Source organism: Cynocephalus volans, chromosome 8 (genome assembly GCF_027409185.1).
Source record: "Cynocephalus volans isolate mCynVol1 chromosome 8, mCynVol1.pri, whole genome shotgun sequence".
In the NCBI taxonomy this organism is placed as follows: Eukaryota; Metazoa; Chordata; class Mammalia; order Dermoptera; family Cynocephalidae; genus Cynocephalus; species Cynocephalus volans.
In genome coordinates this window covers 119,575,202-119,595,773 of record NC_084467.1, presented here as the reverse complement: position 1 = coordinate 119,595,773, position 20,572 = coordinate 119,575,202, and the positions used below count along the sequence as shown (strand labels likewise).

At 40.7% G+C, this 20,572-nt stretch overlaps 1 protein-coding gene across 1 annotated transcript in view; it reads right to left on the bottom strand.

The window, feature by feature from the left end:
• Positions 1-411: 411 nt before the first annotated feature.
• ATF6 (activating transcription factor 6) overlaps positions 412-20,572 on the bottom strand; it is a 192,650-nt gene continuing 172,489 nt past the window's right edge. Inside the window, exon 16 of the mRNA XM_063104250.1 lies at positions 412-1,422. Within this exon, the coding sequence (XP_062960320.1) occupies positions 1,214-1,422 (209 nt within the window). The 3' untranslated portion in view covers positions 412-1,213. The remainder of the gene's footprint in view (positions 1,423-20,572) is intronic.

Here is a 20,572-nt window from a genome sequence, read left to right as displayed (position 1 = left end):
AAATTAAACATCATTTGTCTAATACAGCAAAGAAAGTAAGCAAAGTACAGTAAAATATAAGTGAACACAGCTATTTTGTTTTTTAAACCATGGGAGGACAAAAGAGTTAATTCCTTCACTGTCTTTTCACTGGAGAAATTGAAAATCATTGTCATATTATAAGATGCACTCCCCCAGCAGGAATCCAAGCTTGCCTGTCTGCATCATTTAAGGAATAAATAGTTGTTAACTCACCAGAGAAAATCTCTTGCCTTGCTTAAGTCTAAAGTCACTTTCATGTTCTTTAGCTGAATTTGGTATCATATTAATAGAAGGTGTGTAGTGGGATGGGGATTCACAATGAGAATGAAGGATTTGTCCTGTGGTCCTTCAGGATCTGCACCAGATTAGTAAAGAGAAGACATAAGTATGTATGTCAATACTCGACAGCTGTGGCTTTAATTTTAAACTGCAATCCAATCAAACTTACAATGTTTTAAACACATGTATTAATGGAGCTATCTCCTATCTCAAAACTCCACCTCTGACCCTTCCCTTTCACTTCATTCTCTCAAATGTGCTGCCTACCCCCAATCCCTAACACAATTATTCATTCATATGTGAACCACAAATCCCAAGATAAACTTTACCAATTGGAGATTTTCCCTTATACCTAAGGTTTCAAATTGTTTTGACTCTTTCTAGAGTGTTTTTGGTTGTTCTGGTCTTGAGATTTGTTTTCTCAAATAAGCACAATATCCAGAGTGGGTTTGCATTAAATGAATGAGGAAGCCAATCAGTGGAAATCATTTGAACATCTGTCTGCTGTATAAGTTTAAATAAAAATCACTTTACTGTATCAATAAGTGAAATGGCAGAAAGGGCAAGTGGATCTTATTTGAAAGAAGATGACTATTTAAACGTAAAACAAATACAGAGGGAAAAGCAGTTTACAAAGTACCAAAAAAACCACACCATGTAACACTGCAGGATGCAGGACTATACGTTTGCCACTGGAGATATGTTGTTCTCTTGCATCTGAAGTCCAGTGCTTTCCAAGTAGATGGGCAGATGGTGAAAAATAGAGCAGCTTCTTTTTTTCTCTTTCCCACTTGAATTCTAGTATGAGGCAGTTCTCTGCTTGCCACCAAGAAGGCAGAAAGCAGTATTTCTCTCACCCGCTCATCAATTTGGCAGGGTCCCACTCTTAGTTTTCCAATGTGGCCGCAGGGTACTACTGTAATGACTCAGGGATCGTGCTGACAACATGGGTTGCCTCCGTGCCTCCTGGAGAGGAACCAACAAAGGTGTTGGTTTGATTCCTCTGCTGATCTCGGAGGTAAGGAGGAACTGATGAGCTTTTGATGTGGAGGATCCTGGTATCCATCACCTGACAGTCAATCTGCATCATCACTTCATAATCCTGCCCATTGATCACATTATCTGCAGAGAGGAATATACACAAGGAATAAGTATGCAACAGAATGTGCATCTTTGCCATACACTTCACTCTCAGAAAGACATAAATGTGCTTTAAGGGTGTGAACTGTCAGTACACTTTCAAGGATGCAGAGGGACTTCATCAGTCACTAAGTTGAGCTACAGCTGGGCTGGGTGGCAGGATGGCCTGTCCTCTTCTCAATTCTAGTTCCTAAACAACCTTCATTGGCTCAGTAAGGGCTATAGCCACTTCCAGAGTTAATACCGTAGAGTATCTGTCCACAGACGTTTTATGTCTTGTATGCTTTCCACGCAGTGTAGTATGATTGAAGCAAGTGGAACAAGAAGAGGTAAGAATACTTAAGCCCTCCTGCTCCCCTTCAACAATGGGAAGGAATAATTGTCAAAAGGATGAACATGCCATGTGATGGTAAGGAGACCTTGGCCAAGTCTGCTTAGCTCCTCCTATTCATCAGTAATATATCTAATTTCATTAAGACACTCCTAACTATGAATTTAAGGGTTTGCCTTAGGAGCATAATGTAGAGTGAAGACTGACAGGAAGTTACAGACATCTGACAATTATGCTCTTTCCCAGAGATCACTCTAACTTCTCTTCCATGTGGAGGCAATATTTATTTCCAGAATTCCTGATTCCAGACACAAAGAGACAAGTGCATTTCCCATATGGGATAAAGAGTGTGCAACAGAACCTGCAGGTAAGTAGAGGGTATTTGCAGAAGGGAACAGGAAGACCACACAGAGTAATGCTTAACACATATGGGGTAAGTTATTATCATGAGTTTAAAATACACAGACACAACTACACTCCACTCTGACCTCTTAAGAGGATAAAAGATCTTCATTTTAGGGAGAGAGCCAAATTACTCCCTGATTTGTAGTCCTGGGTGGTCATTTCCAACTTGTAGTCAATGAAACTTGGGCATAAAACTAATGAGAGAATTATAAATAGATAATATTTTTTCAAGCCCAGCTGAACAATCACAGCCATGCAGTCAGAAGTTGTGTGAACTTGGAAGAATGCTGTGTAGTCAACGTGGCATCTGAGTTTGCATTTTATATCCATAAGTTTGGAGCTGGGTGTGGGAATGGGGAAGAGATCGCTGGCGAGGGCCTCGTCCTGTACAGCCTTTCTGTAGAGATGATACAGAGCTAGCCAGTGATTTTTAAAATTAAATGTTTGGTTTCTCTAGGACAAAGAATTAAATTTAAAAAGTAGAATTCTTCCTATTCCATTATCCTTTCTTTTTCCTTTGACACTGCATGCCAAGCATTATAAATCTGGAAGAAGAAATCTGACATTTGATCTTCAGATTCCATTGTTATATTTGAGAAAACTGAACCATGGAGCTTGTCACTTAGGAAGCTAGGAAAGACTTTTGGAGATCATCTAGTCTGGGGTTCTTAAATTAGGGTCTAATTTGCAGACTTCAGGGAGTATGTAAGCCTGTGAAATTATATGCAATGTTTTATTTGTCTGTGCATTTTTTGGAAGAGAGTGTTTGTTAGATTCTCAGTAGGGTCTGTGACCCCCGCAAAAGTTAAAAATTACTAGACAGAGCTAATAATCTATTGGTTTTACGTGCCTTCAGAGGATGATATATTCTATTTTATATACAACAGAAAACATCATTCCTCCACTTCTACTGGTCAGTTATCTATTCCAAGGTTTAAAATAGTCTCCACCGATGATAAATTTCCCATTACAAGTCTTGTAAATCTCTATTACAGTTGAAGCTAATTTCTTTCTTTCCCAGCCTTCCTAAAGATGAAGAACAGCTGGTTGCTGCTATATATTAACTAACCCTACCTATTCTTTAAGAACATTGTTATGGAAGCCCGAGTCCAATTTTGCAAGTCCTGCTGCTTTGAAATGGCTACAAATGATTTGTTTACGTTTAGAGAATTAAATTTGAATGCCTAAAAGTTAGCCAACGTTTCTTATCAAAGTGTTTTCCAAAAAGTGGGAGATGGAAGAAAGACATTCTGCTAATATGTTTTGTCAAGGCGGGGGGGGGGGGGGGGACTGAGGGAGGGAGAGAGGGAGAGAGAACATGTGTTTTCATGTGTGTGCACACATGCTATGGCACAGAAGACCAAATAATGGAAAACACATGTATCAGGGACATCTAATACACATTACTAATTTTTACTGCTTTCCTGGACTAACTCAGAATCCAGATGACAGTTTAAAATCAAGACTAGGTTCTCTAATATAGCCCAAACCACCTGCAGAAGTCATTAGAGCCCATGTGCCTGCTATGGTTTAAACTGATAACTGGAGTCTTTAGTACCTTAAATATGAAGAAGAGATGAAAAACCTGAAAATATAAGCTCAGGGGCTTTTGGGAGAAAACTAAAGCTGCAACCTAATTCCAAAACCCAGGAGTTCCTAGCCATGGTTGAAATGGCATTGTCATCTTAAGAACAACCAGAAGGAGACTTAGGCTAGGTTTGGCCTAGGTGGCTTTAAAATGGGTTCTGTTCTTCACACTTCTCCTGAAGGCAACATGTTCTGGGCCACAGAAACTATCAGCCTTGCTAGAAGAATAGTCTACCAGATAGCATGTGAATGCCTGAAACTGAATTCAGGAAGCCCTTTCTGAATGACAAGCTGGATACCCTAGTGTGTGGAGTGACATGCCATTAGGAGTCCCAAAGTACCCAACACTTCCAAAAAATAGTTAAAAGGGCTATAGCAACATTCTTGGGTCTACTTTGTGGGACATTATAAAAGGGTTCTTTGGGTGTTTCAGTACTAACACCCTTGGACAGTTAGGCAGTCTCACCATTACCAGTGAGGCCCTAATTATTTCAATTAAAGAAAGACAGACTGGGAAATAGCTCATGATAACTCATGATCTTTGCAGGCCCCTTCCCCTGGGCTGTTGGGCATCTATTTGCACAGTACATGTCCAGCAGCAGCAGCAAAGCTCCAAAACTCCTCTGAATAGTGGCAGATGAAGCCCCTATTATCCTTTACTTGAAGGCTTTAAGTCTGTTAATGAGTGACCACCCCTGGAAAGGACAACACCTTTAATTATTATCAACAATTTGCTCCTCAGTGTGAATAAAAAATATCAGAGCAGGTTCTAACTGGGGGAGCTAGAATCTGAAGGCTTTGGTGGCTTAGAGGGGAAGGCGGGGAAGGTGGGGAAGGGCCCCTGAGGGAAAACACAGGCAGGGATGTGAGAGACTGAGGATGGGCCGCACACTTTCATTGAGGACCAGGTCTTCATTGTCCGTGTGCAGGGCTCTAGTAAAGAGAAAACATTAAAGTCATGGGTTTTCTGACAAGAGGGAACATGGTAAACATTAGATTAGGGAGTTATGATAGCTGAGCTATGTGAAAAGACTGATAAGCCGTTTTTGCAAATGTAGGGTTAATGAAAAAAACACCAAGACTATTTGGGAAAAATAGAACCAAAAAGAACAGTACTGGAGTAAAATGTTAAAGGTTCATTCTACTTCCTCTATCAGCACACAATTTGGGTACTGTGCAAGTGGTATAAATCTTACGTTCCAAGCCTTCTGAAGTAAACAGAATGAGACGAAACACTTATCTCAGTCAGGAAAAAGGTGTAAAGTGTAAATATGTCAAATTCAAAATTAAGCAGGCAAATAAAAAGGAAAGAAGATGAATGGCTTCAAACATGAGCACTAAAATGTGATTCTGAATGCTCAAAAGGTTTGGGGAAGCTAGAGAAAGTGTCTGGACAGTGGAGGTGGAAAAACATTAGGCAATGTGTAATTTTGAAGAGCCTGTAAATACACAATAACTGAATTAGGCATGGCCTGCCAAGAGGCTGTTAGCGCGGAGATAACTAAAATACGAACCAGAGCCTTGACCACAAACAGAATATCCAAGAATTTTACATACAATTTAATTTTAAAAAGCAACAAGACTTCACTAGGGCTTTGCAAAGAAGCATATAAAATAAATCCGATTTCTATCCAGAATCAGACACTAATCCTAACAAGAGGTGGTAGTCTGCTCTCTTGTGTAAGCTGGGCTGGTGACAGGCAGTGCTGTCAGTATTGGTGCCTGAACACTGTGAGGTATATGTTGGGTATATGCACGCAAATGGAGGGGTGCATGTAGGATAGATAAATATCCACTCATTCATGGATCACAAGAGGTACACTCAACCAAAACAAACCAAAAAACAATGGAGGTGGGAATACAATGAACAAGGAAGTGGTAAATGTCACATTTCTATTGTGGCTTCCAAGAACTTCCATAAGCTAACTTCACTACATCAATCTCACCCCCAATTTTCAACCCAGTCTTGGTTTTGACTATCCCAACATGCCATTCACAGTACCTCTGCTTGGCAAAAAAACCCTTTTCTGCTCTTTTCTTCTCAAATTCTCTACCCAGTCCAATTCTATTAGTCATCTAAGGCCCATTTCAAGTCCCACTTCTAAGATGCCTTCAATGAGAACTCCAATGTTGATCTTTTCCCTTAGAACCAATATAAAAATGTTCTATTTTATTAAATAGTGTTATTATAAACATAAAGAGATTTGGCTTCCTTAAAGAAATGCCTGGCAAAAATTGGGTTGGGGTGAACTTGAAGTGGGTGCGGGAGGGTAGTAAAACTGGAACCTTTCATTCCCCAGCTGGGAAGGACCCTGAGTGAGTAAGTAACAGTCATACTGCAGACGGACACACAGTAAGGATTCCAACTTGAATCTTTCTGGAGACAAAAAGAACACACGCAGGGGCACAGAGCTCCTAGCAACTGCCACTTATGCCTTTGCCAAAAGAAATTAAAAACAGAATTTCTCTGACAGGGAAGAGATTTAGGCTGGGGAGTGTCCAAAGGCAGGGAGGGAATGAGGGAGAAATATCACACTTTCAACTGTGACACAAATCAGAATCTGTTAAATGTTATAAGGGGGCTATGGACACAGAGCAGTGAGAATTCAGATGAGAAAGAGAGCTTATCTAGTTAAAAGAGCTATAATAAAGTCCCAAAACAAGTACGTGGGCTTAGAACAATAGTGTGTATAAAAACCACAGACCCTCAAGGGGTGTACTTTTAGTGGTCATGATGATTGAAGGGTATTACTAGAATTTAGTGGGCAGAGGACAGGGATAGTGGACATTCTGCAATGTTTAGGGACAGTCCCATACAACTATCCTGTGTCTCCTATAATATTCATGTAGGTAAAAACAAAACAACAAAATCCTTATTATTACCATCTTAGTCTAGAGCCTCATTGTTTTATATTTAAATATAAAGTACTTTTACATGGGTTTAATAAACACTAACTTGCTAGAATGAAACTACTGAATAAAAATGTTTATTTAATAAACACTTAGTGCTTCGTGTGCTAAATACTTTTCATCTAATTCTCATAACAACCTTCCAAGTAAGGTATTATTATTTTTGTTTTTATTATTATTCCCATTTTAGAGATGAGGAAACTGAAGCACAGACATCATGTGACTAGCCACTCAAGTGGCAAATGGCAGAGCAGGAGATTGAAACCTAGGCAGTACGGCTTCAGAATCCGTTCTTATAACCACTCCACTATGCTGGAAATATTGTTTTTTCTGCACTCAACCAATAATTGTTCATCATTTCAGAAAATTGTATCACAAAGACACTCAGTATCTGAGTCACCATCAGGACACACTTGGGTCAGTCCGTATTTGTAGCTGTTGCACTCACAGTGACAGTACCCATCAGTGCCAACACCTGACTTGTTCACTGTGAATTCTAATGCAACAGAAGCAATAGGATATGTAATATATATAATGTCTGAACATTATATGTTCATTAATTCAGCAAACATTTATTGAATTCCTATTATGTGCCAGGCACTGGGGACACAGTAGTGAACAAAATAGAAAAAAAGAAATCCCTGTCTTCACAGAATTTAATTCTTATAAAAGGAGAGAATGAGAGGGTGGACATAGAAAATAAAATAAATAAGTAAAGAATGTAGAAAGTTTAACAAATGCTATGGAGAAAAATAAAGCATGAAAGGTGTGGGGTGGGGGAGTGGCTTGCAGTTTAAGATGCGGGGGCCCAGCAAACAATAGGAAATAGGGGTGAGGACTGACACTCAACAAGATCAAATAGGGCTAGAACCTGCAGATTTGGGAGTTATCTCAAGAGACAGATGATGAAGCCTTGGGACTACACAGTATCACTCTTGGGGAGAGAATGTTGAAAACACCTGTGTTAAGGGAGATGGGTATGAAGGGAAAAGAGGTTTGTGGTTCCACCAGCTCATTGAGAGAGCGCTTTTAACTGAGAAACCAAACTCAATTTGCAACGTTCATTCATTCATTTACTCAACAATCATGCAAGCACTGATTATGTGCCAGATACTGTTACAGACTTTTACAAGCATTTAGATCCCATCTTCTGTATCCAAATTAGGCAGATGAAGGGGTGTCTATAGGAAAATGGACAACATGTGATGGATCCACAAAACTGTCAGTCAACATTTACTGAGTGCCTTAAGAATCTGTGAGGAATTACAGAAGAAAATGAAGTTTTTCTTCCCTTATGCAGCTTATCCAAGTGCTGTGAAAGCAGCAGAATTACATTTAAAATACTGGGTAAAATATCAAACAAATACATTTCATTACAGAGGCCCTTTCCTGTTACCAAAACTCAAGTGGCACCTTCAAATCATGTCAGTTCTTTTCCTTCATAGCACCTGTCCCAATGTGTAATTAAAAATTGGCTTATTCACTTGTTAAATGATGCGTGTCTCCCCATTAGACCATCAACCCAATACAGTCAGAGAGTACATCTGTTTTGTTCACCACTACACAGCCAGAGCTAGCACTGTACCTGGCACCCAGCAAACAATGAAAAGTATAGAACATAACTTTCAGTGCTAAGAAGACTGTCCTCTCATGCTTGCTAGTCATGTCATCAAGAAATTGTTTGCTTTCTGAAAGTTCCACCATTCTTTGCCCCAACTTAAGAAAGTGCTATTCCAGTATAGTTCCAGAAATGGTGGTAGCAGCACCAAAGGATTTCCAATATTCTCAAATACAATTTTAGATAATACCCTGTTAAGACCTTGTCTCTGAAACACAGCCAAAGTAATTTCAACCTTGAGTTTATCTTTTGAATTCATAATGATCAACAATGGCTCTCTTAAAGATAACCAGACAAAATTTATCCCCCAGGAAATTTAGCTGCCTGCCTATGCTACAGAGAGGTCTAAGCGATATATGGCCAAGTTCCTACTTTCTGTCGTTCAGCTCCCCTAGGGCTTTTGATGGCCTCATAGGACTATTTCAGGAAATCTGGCTAATTTCATAACTGTTTAAAGACTAATGGTGTTAGATTTGCTCTTCTCTGGACCTGGCTACTCTCTCCCTGAGAATGCAGCCCAAAACTGTGGGAGGTTTCTTCATTAGATCACAGAAAAGAGTACCATTTCACTGATCTCAAACATCTCCTGAAACATCATTAAAATGAATATGACTATCAAAATTATTACTCATTTTCTTCAAATTGAGTTTCTAGACTACTAACTGATATCTGATTATATAATTACAATTAGTGCCTCATAAACAGAAAACAAGTGAACTTCAGGTGTGCGCAGGAACAAAGGTGCCCACAGGAAGTCTGGGTAAGGGTTAAAATTCATTCTGAAAGCTGAATGAACTAGACTTGGGACCTGATTCATTGTCCTAAAACACAGTTTGGAGTTTTAGCCTGTGGACATGGGCCAACACTAGGAATGGTCAATAACTTTCCTCCTTCTAATAATTAAATCACTGGCACCAAATAGTAGAAAACTGTTCTATGTCACAATCTGAAATTTGAGATCCATAAAAACTGAACCAGTGTTCAGAAGCACTTCCCCATAACATCCAGGACCCATGGAATAACAATCTTGAAGGCAGTTTAAGGACCAAACCTCTACAATTACTACTATTGATTCAGAGACCTCTTCTTTTGGGAAAACTATGGCTGTATAATTGCATTTAAAATCAATGTATGGGAATCACACATTCTTTTCAGAGCATCAAAATGGCTTTTTCTGCAATATTTCTGCCCATCGTGTTGTGCAGGCTCAGCTTCTAGAAGGAATCACTGAATCAATTCTAGAGCATGAAGGAACCTTAAAGGACAAGAGGACTGATACTATTAAATTACTCATCCTATTAAAAAGCTTAGCATGCTTTTTATTCATAAAATGGAATCTTAAAATATTTTGGATTGTTGTCACACAATAGCAGGTATACTCAGAAAAACTCACTCGAAGGCTAGAACAACTGTCAAATGTTAAAATAAATGAGATCTGATATGGCATTGCAATTTTAGATCAAAGACCAAAAATAAACTGAATTTTCTTAAATATATAGTCAGAAAGCAGTTTGTATAACATTGAAGGCAAGTGTTCTGCATGTCTTTTGGTGGTGTTTTTTTTTTTTAAATAGTGGGAGTGTCTCTCTTCTTCCACACCCGCTCAGGTATAAAGCTTGTTGGAGGGCACAGAAACAGGTTAGGGAGCCCTGTAAACTCCTGAGGCTTCCCAGTCACATTCACTCTTGAAGTCAATTTAACTCAGACACACTCCTAGGAGTAATCACACTGGATTGTCAGCTCCCTATGGACATTTTTATCTGTTCACTGCTGAACCCCCAGTGCTTGGCAACAGAAGGCACTCAGTGAGTATTTTTTTGAATAAATGAGTGAATGAAGCCTTGGTTGTATAGAAATGGCCCCACAGGATTGATTACTTAAAGAGGGTGTGAATGAATTGGAAGTGTTCTTCTCCACTACACTCAAGAATTAGAATAAGGCAGCTGTCTAAAGAAAGACAGGTTGTCCCTACAGATTCAGTTTTTAACTAGAGAATTCCTTCCCCCTCAAAAAAGGGCCGGAGTCAGTTTAGGAGCAGAGTGGAGATCGGGATCACAGGTCAATGTCTGGAATGTTATGTGCCATTCTAAGTCTCATTTTCTCCACTGAAATGTCAGCAGTTCTCAATTTGCATTAAACTTGGCTGCTTTTTAATCACATAATGTTCAGAAAAGCCTAGACGTTTGAATGCATTCAAGTGTTTACATTCCTCAATTTCTAACAACTGATAATTTTGTAGGCTTACAAAAGTGAAACCTAGGAAAAGGGTCTTGGTAAAGGTGTCTGGATTTATAAATAGTTTTATTGCTCCGCTTAAGCTTTGCAACATGCAGCCCTGTTTGCAGGCAAGTTTCATCAACAACAGGTAAAGCCAAATATATGTTGAGAATTTGAGATTGCTAATTCAATCTCGTCTTTAGCTGAAATCTAATCAAGTGTTGAGTCATTTAAGATTTTACTTTCTAAAAATTAAAAAAAAATTTTTTTAAGTTTATCTTTTGGACATAGAGGTCTTTGATAACCAGTAGGGTTTTAAAAGAAATCTTACTTACATAAGAGGCAATATAATCATGGAAAAGAAATAACTGATGACTGCCTTATTTAGATATTCCTACAAATGACTGAAGCTCACTTTGGCATTTTCAATATTCACTTTATTCTTGCAGATGAAGTAATCAGAAAATATTTATTCTGGAATAAGATGGAAGAAAGGATTTTCCCTTTTGCTACTATTTGGAACCAATCTATAAAAGCTGTCTAACAAGAAATGGCCTAAGGACTATGGAATATTTTTTATTTCTATAATACAAAATAATTTGAAATATACTATTCTACACATTGAATAGTTTTTCCATTCTATGAATTCCAATATACCACATAAATTTGTAAATAGCACTGCTTATGACAGCAAAAATACTTCTTTTTCAATAAATTGTTATGATTTTTGAATTATCATAAAATGGGATATAGACAGGCCATTTCTTGCTATGGTGATACTATTATTCTCCGAGCCATAAAAAGTAATTTCTCAGCAGATGACAAAGATTCTCTTTAACCAAACTTTAATCAGTCTCCTCTGAGCTCTCTGCTCAACTGGGCCAGACCTTGGGCTTCCCTCTCCGTCCTTGTAGACTCCAGTTTGAGCAAGAACCCTAAGTGACTTTAGAGAAAAAGTCTTCTGCCCTTGATATCTGAAGGCCCTCAATATCTAATCACCCTCACCTGCCTTCACCAAGAATTCTGTTGAGTTGGTCTAGCAAGAATCCTTCCTACCGCTGAATTTTCCTCTTCATAATTTTCTATCTACTGATCCCTACCTTGTTCCTTGGCTATAAATCCCCACTGCTCCTTGTTAGAGTCAGAGTCAAGCCCAATCTCTCTCCCCCACTGCAAGACCCCTATACCTATTGTCATGGCCCCCTTGAATAAAGTCTTTTTTATAGTCTTCAACAAGTGTCATGAATAATTTTTTCTTAAACACAGGGAAATCATTGCTCTCAGTCCTATTTCTATGTCTTTCAGAAAATGGAAGCAGTCATAATAACAAAGCTACTGAGCAAATCCTGGTACTATAGCTTTGCAGGCAAGAAGCCAAATGGCATTTTAGAAAATTAAAAAGTGAATTAACCATAAAATGCTCTGATCAATAAATGTCATATCTGACTTGCTGAGGTAAAAGTAATGATAGGTTTTGAACATAACCAGCACCATTTCAGGCAAGGCCAAGCACAAAATGGCTGCCAGCCTCCTCCCCCTTTTCCTTATAAGAAGCCTCGTGACTTCTGTGAAATAGAAACCCTTTTGGCTTCCGCATAGGCACGATTTTCCACCCTGGTTGCATCAGCCTGGTGGAGCTTGCGTACTATCGTAATGCTCCTCCTCAACTGTGTCAGCCAGCCCTGGTGCCCTACAGCCTATATAAGCTCTCCCACCCCGACACCTTCTGCTGCTCTCCACTTTGAGGGCAGCTCCGGCTGCTGCTCTCCATTTTGAGAGCAGCTCAGCAGATTCCTTTTCTCTGATAAAGCTTGACTGGTACCAGGAGTTTTGGCTCACTTCCTTTCATTTTGGTGCCGAAACCTGGAAAAGGTTCTGGCTGGGACCTTCAGACAATCCCCTCTCTTGGGTTGATTGGCCCCCAGGGCTGCCCTTCCTGGGTCTGCCAAACTGGGTACCTCTGGGACTCTCTCCTCTTGCCACTTCAAGACCAACACATCCAACATCGGCCTCAATTCAGGGTGAGTCAGTGGGTCTGTCCTACTTCTATGGGTTCCCCCGACTACTTTCTATGACTGTCTACTTCCTGAAGACCAGGCACCTGGCCAAGGGAACCCCACTCTTGCCCTGGCTATTGGAGGACACTCCTCTAGCTGGTGGCTCCTCTTGCAAAAGAAGGTGTACAACAATGAGGACGCTCCTTGTTGGCACTCTTCTTCTACTAGGACTGCCCGTTTCCTTTCTCACCCTTCACATGGGACCCTCACAATCCAAACTTCCAAGATCTATGCCTCTGGGCTGTCTCCTGGCCAACCTCTTGGCCTCCAGTGAGATATTAAGCACAAACGCCTCATTTTCTACTGCAGTCAGGTTTGGCCTAAATACAAACTAGACAATAGATCCCAATGGCCAGAAAATGGCACTTTCAATTTGGCAACTCTTGGGAATTAGACAGCTTTTGTCACCTACTTCTTGGTCCCTGTCTCTTTCGGTGTTTCTCTAATTTCTTGCAGGAACATATGCAAGCCTTTACCAACCAAAAGTTCACTGAATTCTTCATGGGAGGAGGATATCAGCCCCTCAGAATCAGTGACCCTTCCCTGGAAGAATACAGCCTCCCAACAAAAAACCGACACCCCATCACATAATTTTTCCTTCTTCTTTTCAAAGATCTCCATCCATTCTCAGCAGGAAGTAGCTTCAGAAGAAAGAGACCTCCGTCCCTTTTTCCCTCTCCTTATACTTAAAAGGGAGGAATGATAGGTTTTGAACATAATCAGTGCCATTTTAGGCAAGGCCAAGCACAAAATGACCACCAGCTCCTGCCCCCTTTTCCTTACAAGAAGCCTCATGACTTCTGCGAAATAGAGCTTCCGCGCTAGTGTAATGCTCCTCCTCGATTTCATCAGCTAGCCCTGGCGCCCTACAGCCTATGTAAGCTCTCCCACCCTGACGCCTGGTGCTGCTTTCCAATTTGAGGGCAGCCCTGGTAGCTGCTCTCCATTTTGAGTGCAGCCCGGCAGATTCCTTTTTTTAAATAAAGCTTGATTGGTACCCGGCGATTCGGCTCACTTTCTTTCAAGTAAGAACAAAGAGTGAGAGGTAACACTCGGAGATGAAGTCCAGTGGAGAGAAGTCTCTTGTTCTCATCTTACAAACTAAATTCACAAAATCTATGAGTTTTTCGTTGATGATAAGAACTGCCACATTGAAAATTATAAATACTGAATGAAAAAGTCATAATTGAGTGAATGTCATATTCCAGTGTTCCATTCAGCTGTGAAGATGACAGACACTGCTGAAAACCAAAAACTAGGCCTGCTCCATCCCCCAAGGCCCTTGTGGAATGTGTGCAATACATTCTCTCAGAAGAGCTTGGAGACCAAATTCCCAGAGATTCCTGGTTGTAACTATGGGAATCAAACCATAAGGAGATTTTTTTACTTAGGTGAGATGTCATACCAAATTCCCGACTTTTTGTGATCACTCATAGAATTAGCATGTATTCTGCTCCAAATGCTTACATAACACAGTTTCTATCATTAAGTAATTTACAATCAAGTTGGTAGGCAAAATACATAGGGAAGAAAAACAGTAATAACAGTTTACAAGATAGGATATGAAAAATTACGAAAAATTAACAGTTTGCCTATATCTGATAGAAATTGAAAAACAGTAAACTTGTTATTAAGATTCTACTTGTAGTTCTGTTGTAAAGGATAATTATAATATTGCTCAGTGAAAAGTAATTCAAGAAAAAATATAGTAAGAACTGGATGGCATTTTGGAAAGTGCTAGACTTATCTGTGAAGTCCAAACACATTATCTGGTACAGGGACAGGAGTAATAACTACAATAAATTAAGGAAACTTCTGTCCAAACAGAAATGAACAGATCTGCCTTTAACCCAAGTACAAATATTTAAAAGTGCTCAGGAATAAGGAGAAAGAAGAGATTAATTCCTTCTGGAGCAAATGGTAGCAGAGTAAGAGAAAGGCAACTGAGGGCACTGGTATTTCATTTGTTTTCAAATGAAAGTTTTGGTTTAATTTACAGATCAAATCCCACCTTTAGCAATTAACTTTCCACTCTTACTTTCTCAAACTTTTTCTATCTTGCTATGGTTTGAAGGTTCACTTTGTCATAAGCCATTGTGCACCAGTATAATAGGAGTGAGAATTACTAACCTCACTCAAGCTGTGCATTAGCAACTAATATTTGCAAAGGAGCTTGGAAAGCTGCCTCCTGCTCATAAGGATATGTATACCACCTCAAATAACTGCATTTTATTCTCTATAGAGGGATTTTTTACCAAAGGAGTGAACCAGGCTGAGATAGAATGTCAACTATTGCATTTAACCTCCTTTTACAAAACTTGCACAGAATTGGACAACCAATGGCCTGACTTAACGGTGCACTTCTTTTTAGATCTGACAATTATGTGCATGTTCTTAATTCAGAGTTGCAAGGAGTGCAGGGCCATGTTGTAGACATCCTTCCTTTCCTGACCTAGATATCACTGTTACTGACTTAGTTCTCTGGCCTTAAGCTGTCTTGCCATCTGGTTTGTCTTCCCCTTGGACTACTCCAAGGAAGTAGTGCTTAGAGCCTCCTTGCAGCACAAGGTGCAGGAGATCAGAGGGGTCATAAGGTCATTGGCATGCTTGCAGATCCTTCAATGTAATAAAGTGAGATGAAAAGCCTACATTTTGCAATATGTAGGGGAAAGAATCAAACATATAGTAATTTATGATAAAAAGGCAGTTACAGAAATACCTACACATAGCTCAGCTCCAGAACAAACTGCATACCTTGTATGCACAGAATTGAACAAGCAGAAAAGAAAACTGGGCATTTCATCCATTTTTGTGATGGATTATTCAAAATAAATTAGGGTTGTACAGGGCTTCAAATTACATAGTCTCTCATTTTAGACATTAGGAATCCGAGACCCCAAAATACCTAGGTTTATTTTAAGTTCTGTAACTTATTCTCATTATTCCTGCTGCTTGGGGATAGTCCAAAAAAAGGGCCGGTATACATGCCCTATGATACAGTAATTGATGAAACAATTGTTTTAAAAGTGCAAATTACATAAAAAGTATTCATAATTAACTGGGTTTTATTTCATAACTTTTTCTAAATTTTGACCTAACCAGGTTCCAAACTGAAGAAGCATGGGATATGGACCAGTTTCATTTTTAGCTCTGCTACTTCTAGGCCACACCATTCTGGGGAAAATCACTTAGCCTCTTTGGTTTTACATTTTCTAATCTATGAGTATTTTCATACATCAAATATTTACTGACTGTTTACTATGTGCCAAGCCCGTTCTAGGCGCTGGAGTTGAGAAGTGAACAAGACAGACAAAAGCCCTGCCCTCACAGTATTTACATTCTAGTGGGGAGGAGAGAGCAGACAGTAAACAAGAGAAGTAAACATATAGCATGTTTGAACACGGTAAAGACTAAGGATAAAACTAAAGCATGGAAGGTAGATATGAAACGTTAGGAACTAGACTGGAATCTTAGAAAGAATAGTCTGGAAAGGCCCAACCAGCAGAATGATTTTTTTGTGAAAAGGCAACTTAAAAATTTATTTATTTTTCAGGATAATTAGTATATTCAACATAACATAATCATTTTTTGAGGCCCTTTACCAATTTCTCGCTAACTACCCCTCACCTTCCCCTGAAAAGGTGACTGTTTCATCAAGACCTAATAAAAGTGAGGGAGCTAGTCATGCAGGCATTGGGGAAAGGGGATTACAGGCAGAGGGAACAGCCAGTATAAAGCCCCTGAGGCAGGACTATACCCTGAATATCTGAGGAACAGTAAGGAGGCCAGTGTGACTAGGCAGTGAGAATAAAGGGAAGAGTAGGAGGAGATGGGGCCAGAGGGAACCAGGGGCCCAGGCTCTTTACAGGTCACATAGACTTGAGTCTTTTTTTTTTAAATTTTTAAAAATTTTTTATTTTTTATTTTTTTAAAATTTTATTTTGTCGATATACATTGTGGCTGATTATTGCTCCCCATCACCAAAACCTCCCTCCCTTCTCCCTCCCCCCCAACATTGTCCTTTCTGTTTGCTTGTCGTATCAACTTCAAGTAATTGCGGTTGTTATATCTTCTTCCCCCCCCCCCGGTTTTGTGTGTGTGTGTGTGTGTGAATTTATATATTAATTTTTAGCTCCCATCAATAAGTGAGAACATGTGGTATTTCTCTTTCTGACTTGAGTCTTTAGTTAGATAGGAAGCAATTGGAGGGTTTGAGGAGAAGCATCATAAATTGACTTATATTTTAATAAAGATCACTCTGACTAGTAGCTTGCTTATTTATTTTGAAGGTATGATAACTCATATTTCTAAAGTTCTTACGGTTAAATGTGATGATGTTTTTGGATGTCAAGTGATATAAAATATGAGTGATTGTTATTGTGTGGAGTCAGTGCGGCACATTGGAGACATGTCAGGCTTTGGAATCACAGACATGGATCTGAAGACCAATTACTAGTTATTAGATTTTTTGTAACTTCACTTGTAACATAGGGGTATTAATACCCAACCTGTAGGGTGGTTGCAAGAGTTAAACATAATTATGTCAAGTACCTATCACAAAATGCAACACACACCTTTCAAAATAGCAAGAGCTTAAAGGTGTCACTGCGTTCTGGAGCACAGGAAAGAGTCCTGGGAATCAGCAATCCTGGGGTCTACCCCTGACCCCCACTGCCTCATGGTCTTGTGGAGAGGAAATCAATTGCATTTTCCATAGCTCATTCATTTTCTCCATCTCTCCAATGGATGGGAGTTAAAATGACTGCAGTTTTCCTGTGGCAGTGTGAGGGCTGAGGAATTAATGTTTGCAACATCACTGTACGGAAGGCGATACTGCAGAATGTTTCTACTGTTAATACAAGCGTGACTAAGACTGACATTAAGGAGATGGTGAAAGAATCCAGAGAAAGCTGCTGCATTAGAAACGCTGTGGGATTTATCTGTTTATCTTGAAAACACTATCCAGAGTCTTTTGAGTTCTATGACTTAGTATATAAAGGAGAAGGAGAAGGAGACGAGGACAGGCTTGTAGCAGCAGATCTCTATCACAAAGTGGAAACAGTTCCAGAGAGGAAAATTTGGCAAGGATTAAAATTTTCTTTAAGTCCTCATTTAGTGTTAAGGAAGCACTACAAAATTTGGCAAGTTTCCTATCTCTCTTTCATTTTTAAGACAAGTTATACCAATCAGCTTCTTGTAACTTAGAACTTCTCACCAGAATCCTTGACATCTCTTTTTTCTGGGCTTCTTTATTGAAAATCCTGGGGCCCTTCCTGTGTAAAAACAACTAGAATCGCCACATAGTTTACATGGGTTACTGTTAGTCTGTATGGGACCCAGGTTAAAGGCTAAAAATTGGGTTGCTTTACAACTTAGAAAATGTGGGCCATAAACTTTCTCAAAAGAACCTACCTTTCTTGAGATTTTTTAAGAGCAAGACTTCACAGCAGAGCAGGCAAGTCTAAGTCCATCCAACTTCTTCCACAGACCAACAGTGACTTTTTACTTTTACACTATTAGCTTACCTGGTCAAAATACTTCCAAATACACAAAGCTACCCTAGACTGCCGCTGGGCATCACAATCTCCAAATAACTGGAAAGTGTAGTCACTACCTACATTTTTGCACTAATAGGCATGACGTAACCATAACAGAGCTATGAATCAACTTAACCTTTATTTTTTAAGCAGGGATTAAAATACTCAATTTAATATATACAAGCCCAATGTAAGAGGAGAATCTCCTTTGCTTCAACAGCAAATTGAATTAATAGCGTATAATAAACAAGGGCTTTTCTCAGAAATATAAGGCAGGGCTGATGTCCCCCCAATGGGAGCTTGATCTATGATCAATAGGACTCAATTACATAAATATTTACTTTGCAGCTGTTATGTGTCAGGCACTGTGCTGGGTGCTGGAGAAACCGAAATGAGTAAGACCTGCCCCCTGATCAAGGCGTCTGCCATCAAGTAAAAGAGGCGGCTATGTAAACTGATGTAACAGGGCATATGTGTGATACGGGTATACATATGGGGCAATGAGAACAAAAAGGAGGGGTGCCTACCTTAACCTGGGGGGTGGAGAGGTGACAAGAAAGGCTTTCTGAAGGAGGTGACACTTGAGCCAAACTCTAAAGGACTCTTCAGCTAGCTTTGAGGTGCGGAAAGTTCTAGATAGGGATAAGCATTAGTAAACACATCAAGTCACTAGGCAACGGATTGTGCAAAGTGGAGATGAAATACAAAGTGTGAGGTGCAAAGTGGGAAAGTGAGGCAGGAGAGGTGAGGAGGGGTGGTTCACACAGAGCTTAAAATTGATTCCAATGGCAATGGGGAGCATGATGGGTTTTTTAAAAAAATTTATTTATTGAATCAAAATCTATTATACATATTTTGGGGGTTGAACATTGAGATATGTTGATCAAATCAATATTACTAACATATATATTGCTACAAATTGTAATTATTCTTTATGCCCCTTGTCCAATCTCTCCCCTTCCCCCATTTCCTCCCCCTCCCCATTCTAAATACCCTAGATTACTTCTCTCCTTCTGAAAGAGTAATGGTTACTCTGTTGATTTGTTGCCTAGATGATATGTCCAATGCTGAGAGGTGTGATCAGGTCCCCTAATATTATCATAGAGCAGATGCTTCTTCTGTCACTCTAAAATGGGCTTTGTGGAGAGAGACATCCACTTCTTTTCTTTGCCTCTGCTGGTGACTCTCCTTTTGTCAATGCACTCCACTGGTTGGCAGACCATCTGCGTGGTGGTTGTGGCGTCTAGACACTTTCACGGCAACCATGGTTATTGTGGTGGCTGTGGTGGGCCACCAAAAGGAGGTGATATTTTTGCCTTGCTCCTTGGCACTGGCGGTGTGCCTGGTTGTGGGGTGTGTCTGGTCCCCTTCTCCATGCCTCAGGTCCCTGGATGGGCTCCGAGGTGCTGGCGTGGTGTGCCTGGTTGTGAGAGGAGGGTCCAATCCCCAGCTCCATGCCTTGCATCACTGGGCGGGACCACAGGTGCTGGTTCAGCGTGCCTGGTTGTGGGAGGGGGGCCCTGTCCCCTTCTCCATTCCCTGGGTCCCAGGGCAGGGCCTTAGGCACTGTTGTGGTATGCCTGGTTGTAGGAGAGAGGTCTGGTCCCCTTCTCCAAGACTCGGGTCCCCGATCATGCCTCAAGGTGCTGGCACAGCGTGCGTGGATGTGGGAGGAGGGTCCAGTCCCCTTCTCCATGCCTTGGGTACCTGGGTGGGCCCTGAGGTGCTGGAGTGGCATGCCTGGTTGAGGGGGAGAGGCCCGGTCCCCTTCTCCATGTCTCAGATCCCCAGGCAGGCCCTGAAGCACTGGCACGGTGTGCCTGGTTGTGGGAGAGAGGTCTGGTCCCTTTCTCCATGTCTTGGGTCCCCAGGCAGGCCCCAAAGCGCTGGAACAGTTTGCATGGAAGTGGGAATGGGGTCTGGTCCCTAGATCCAAGGCTCCAGTTCCCAGGCAGGCCCCAAGGTGCTGGTGGTGTGCCTGGGCTGGAACTAATTTTTTGTCCTTTGCTTACTTCTAAAACAGGGGAACTTCTTGCAGGAACCAGTACTTGAGCTGTGTGGTTGAGTTAAATTGCTGCTTGGTGCTATTTCCCTAGGGAAGGCTTTTTGTGCAGCTCAGGGTTTAATGGTTGATCTTATAGGTACTTCCGGCTCTCCAGAGACCCATTGGATCTGTGTTCTGTGGAATCTCTGATCTGGGCCTGAGTTTTTCCATCAAACTGCACCCCATGCAATTCTGCATTCCTGACCATTCTCCTCTGAGTGGTCCTGTGCTGATTGGGGGCAGGTTGGCTGTCCTTGCTGTGCTGCAGTATTCTCTCAGTGTGCCCGTCTTGCCCACCGCCGTGCTCCAAAGACTTCCCATGGGACAGGCCCTGCGCCGGTCCCTTGCGATGACTCACCCGCCTCTGAATGTCTCCCTTTTTTCAGTTGTTCTGGCTCCTCGCTCCTGCGTGTGTCCATGGGAACC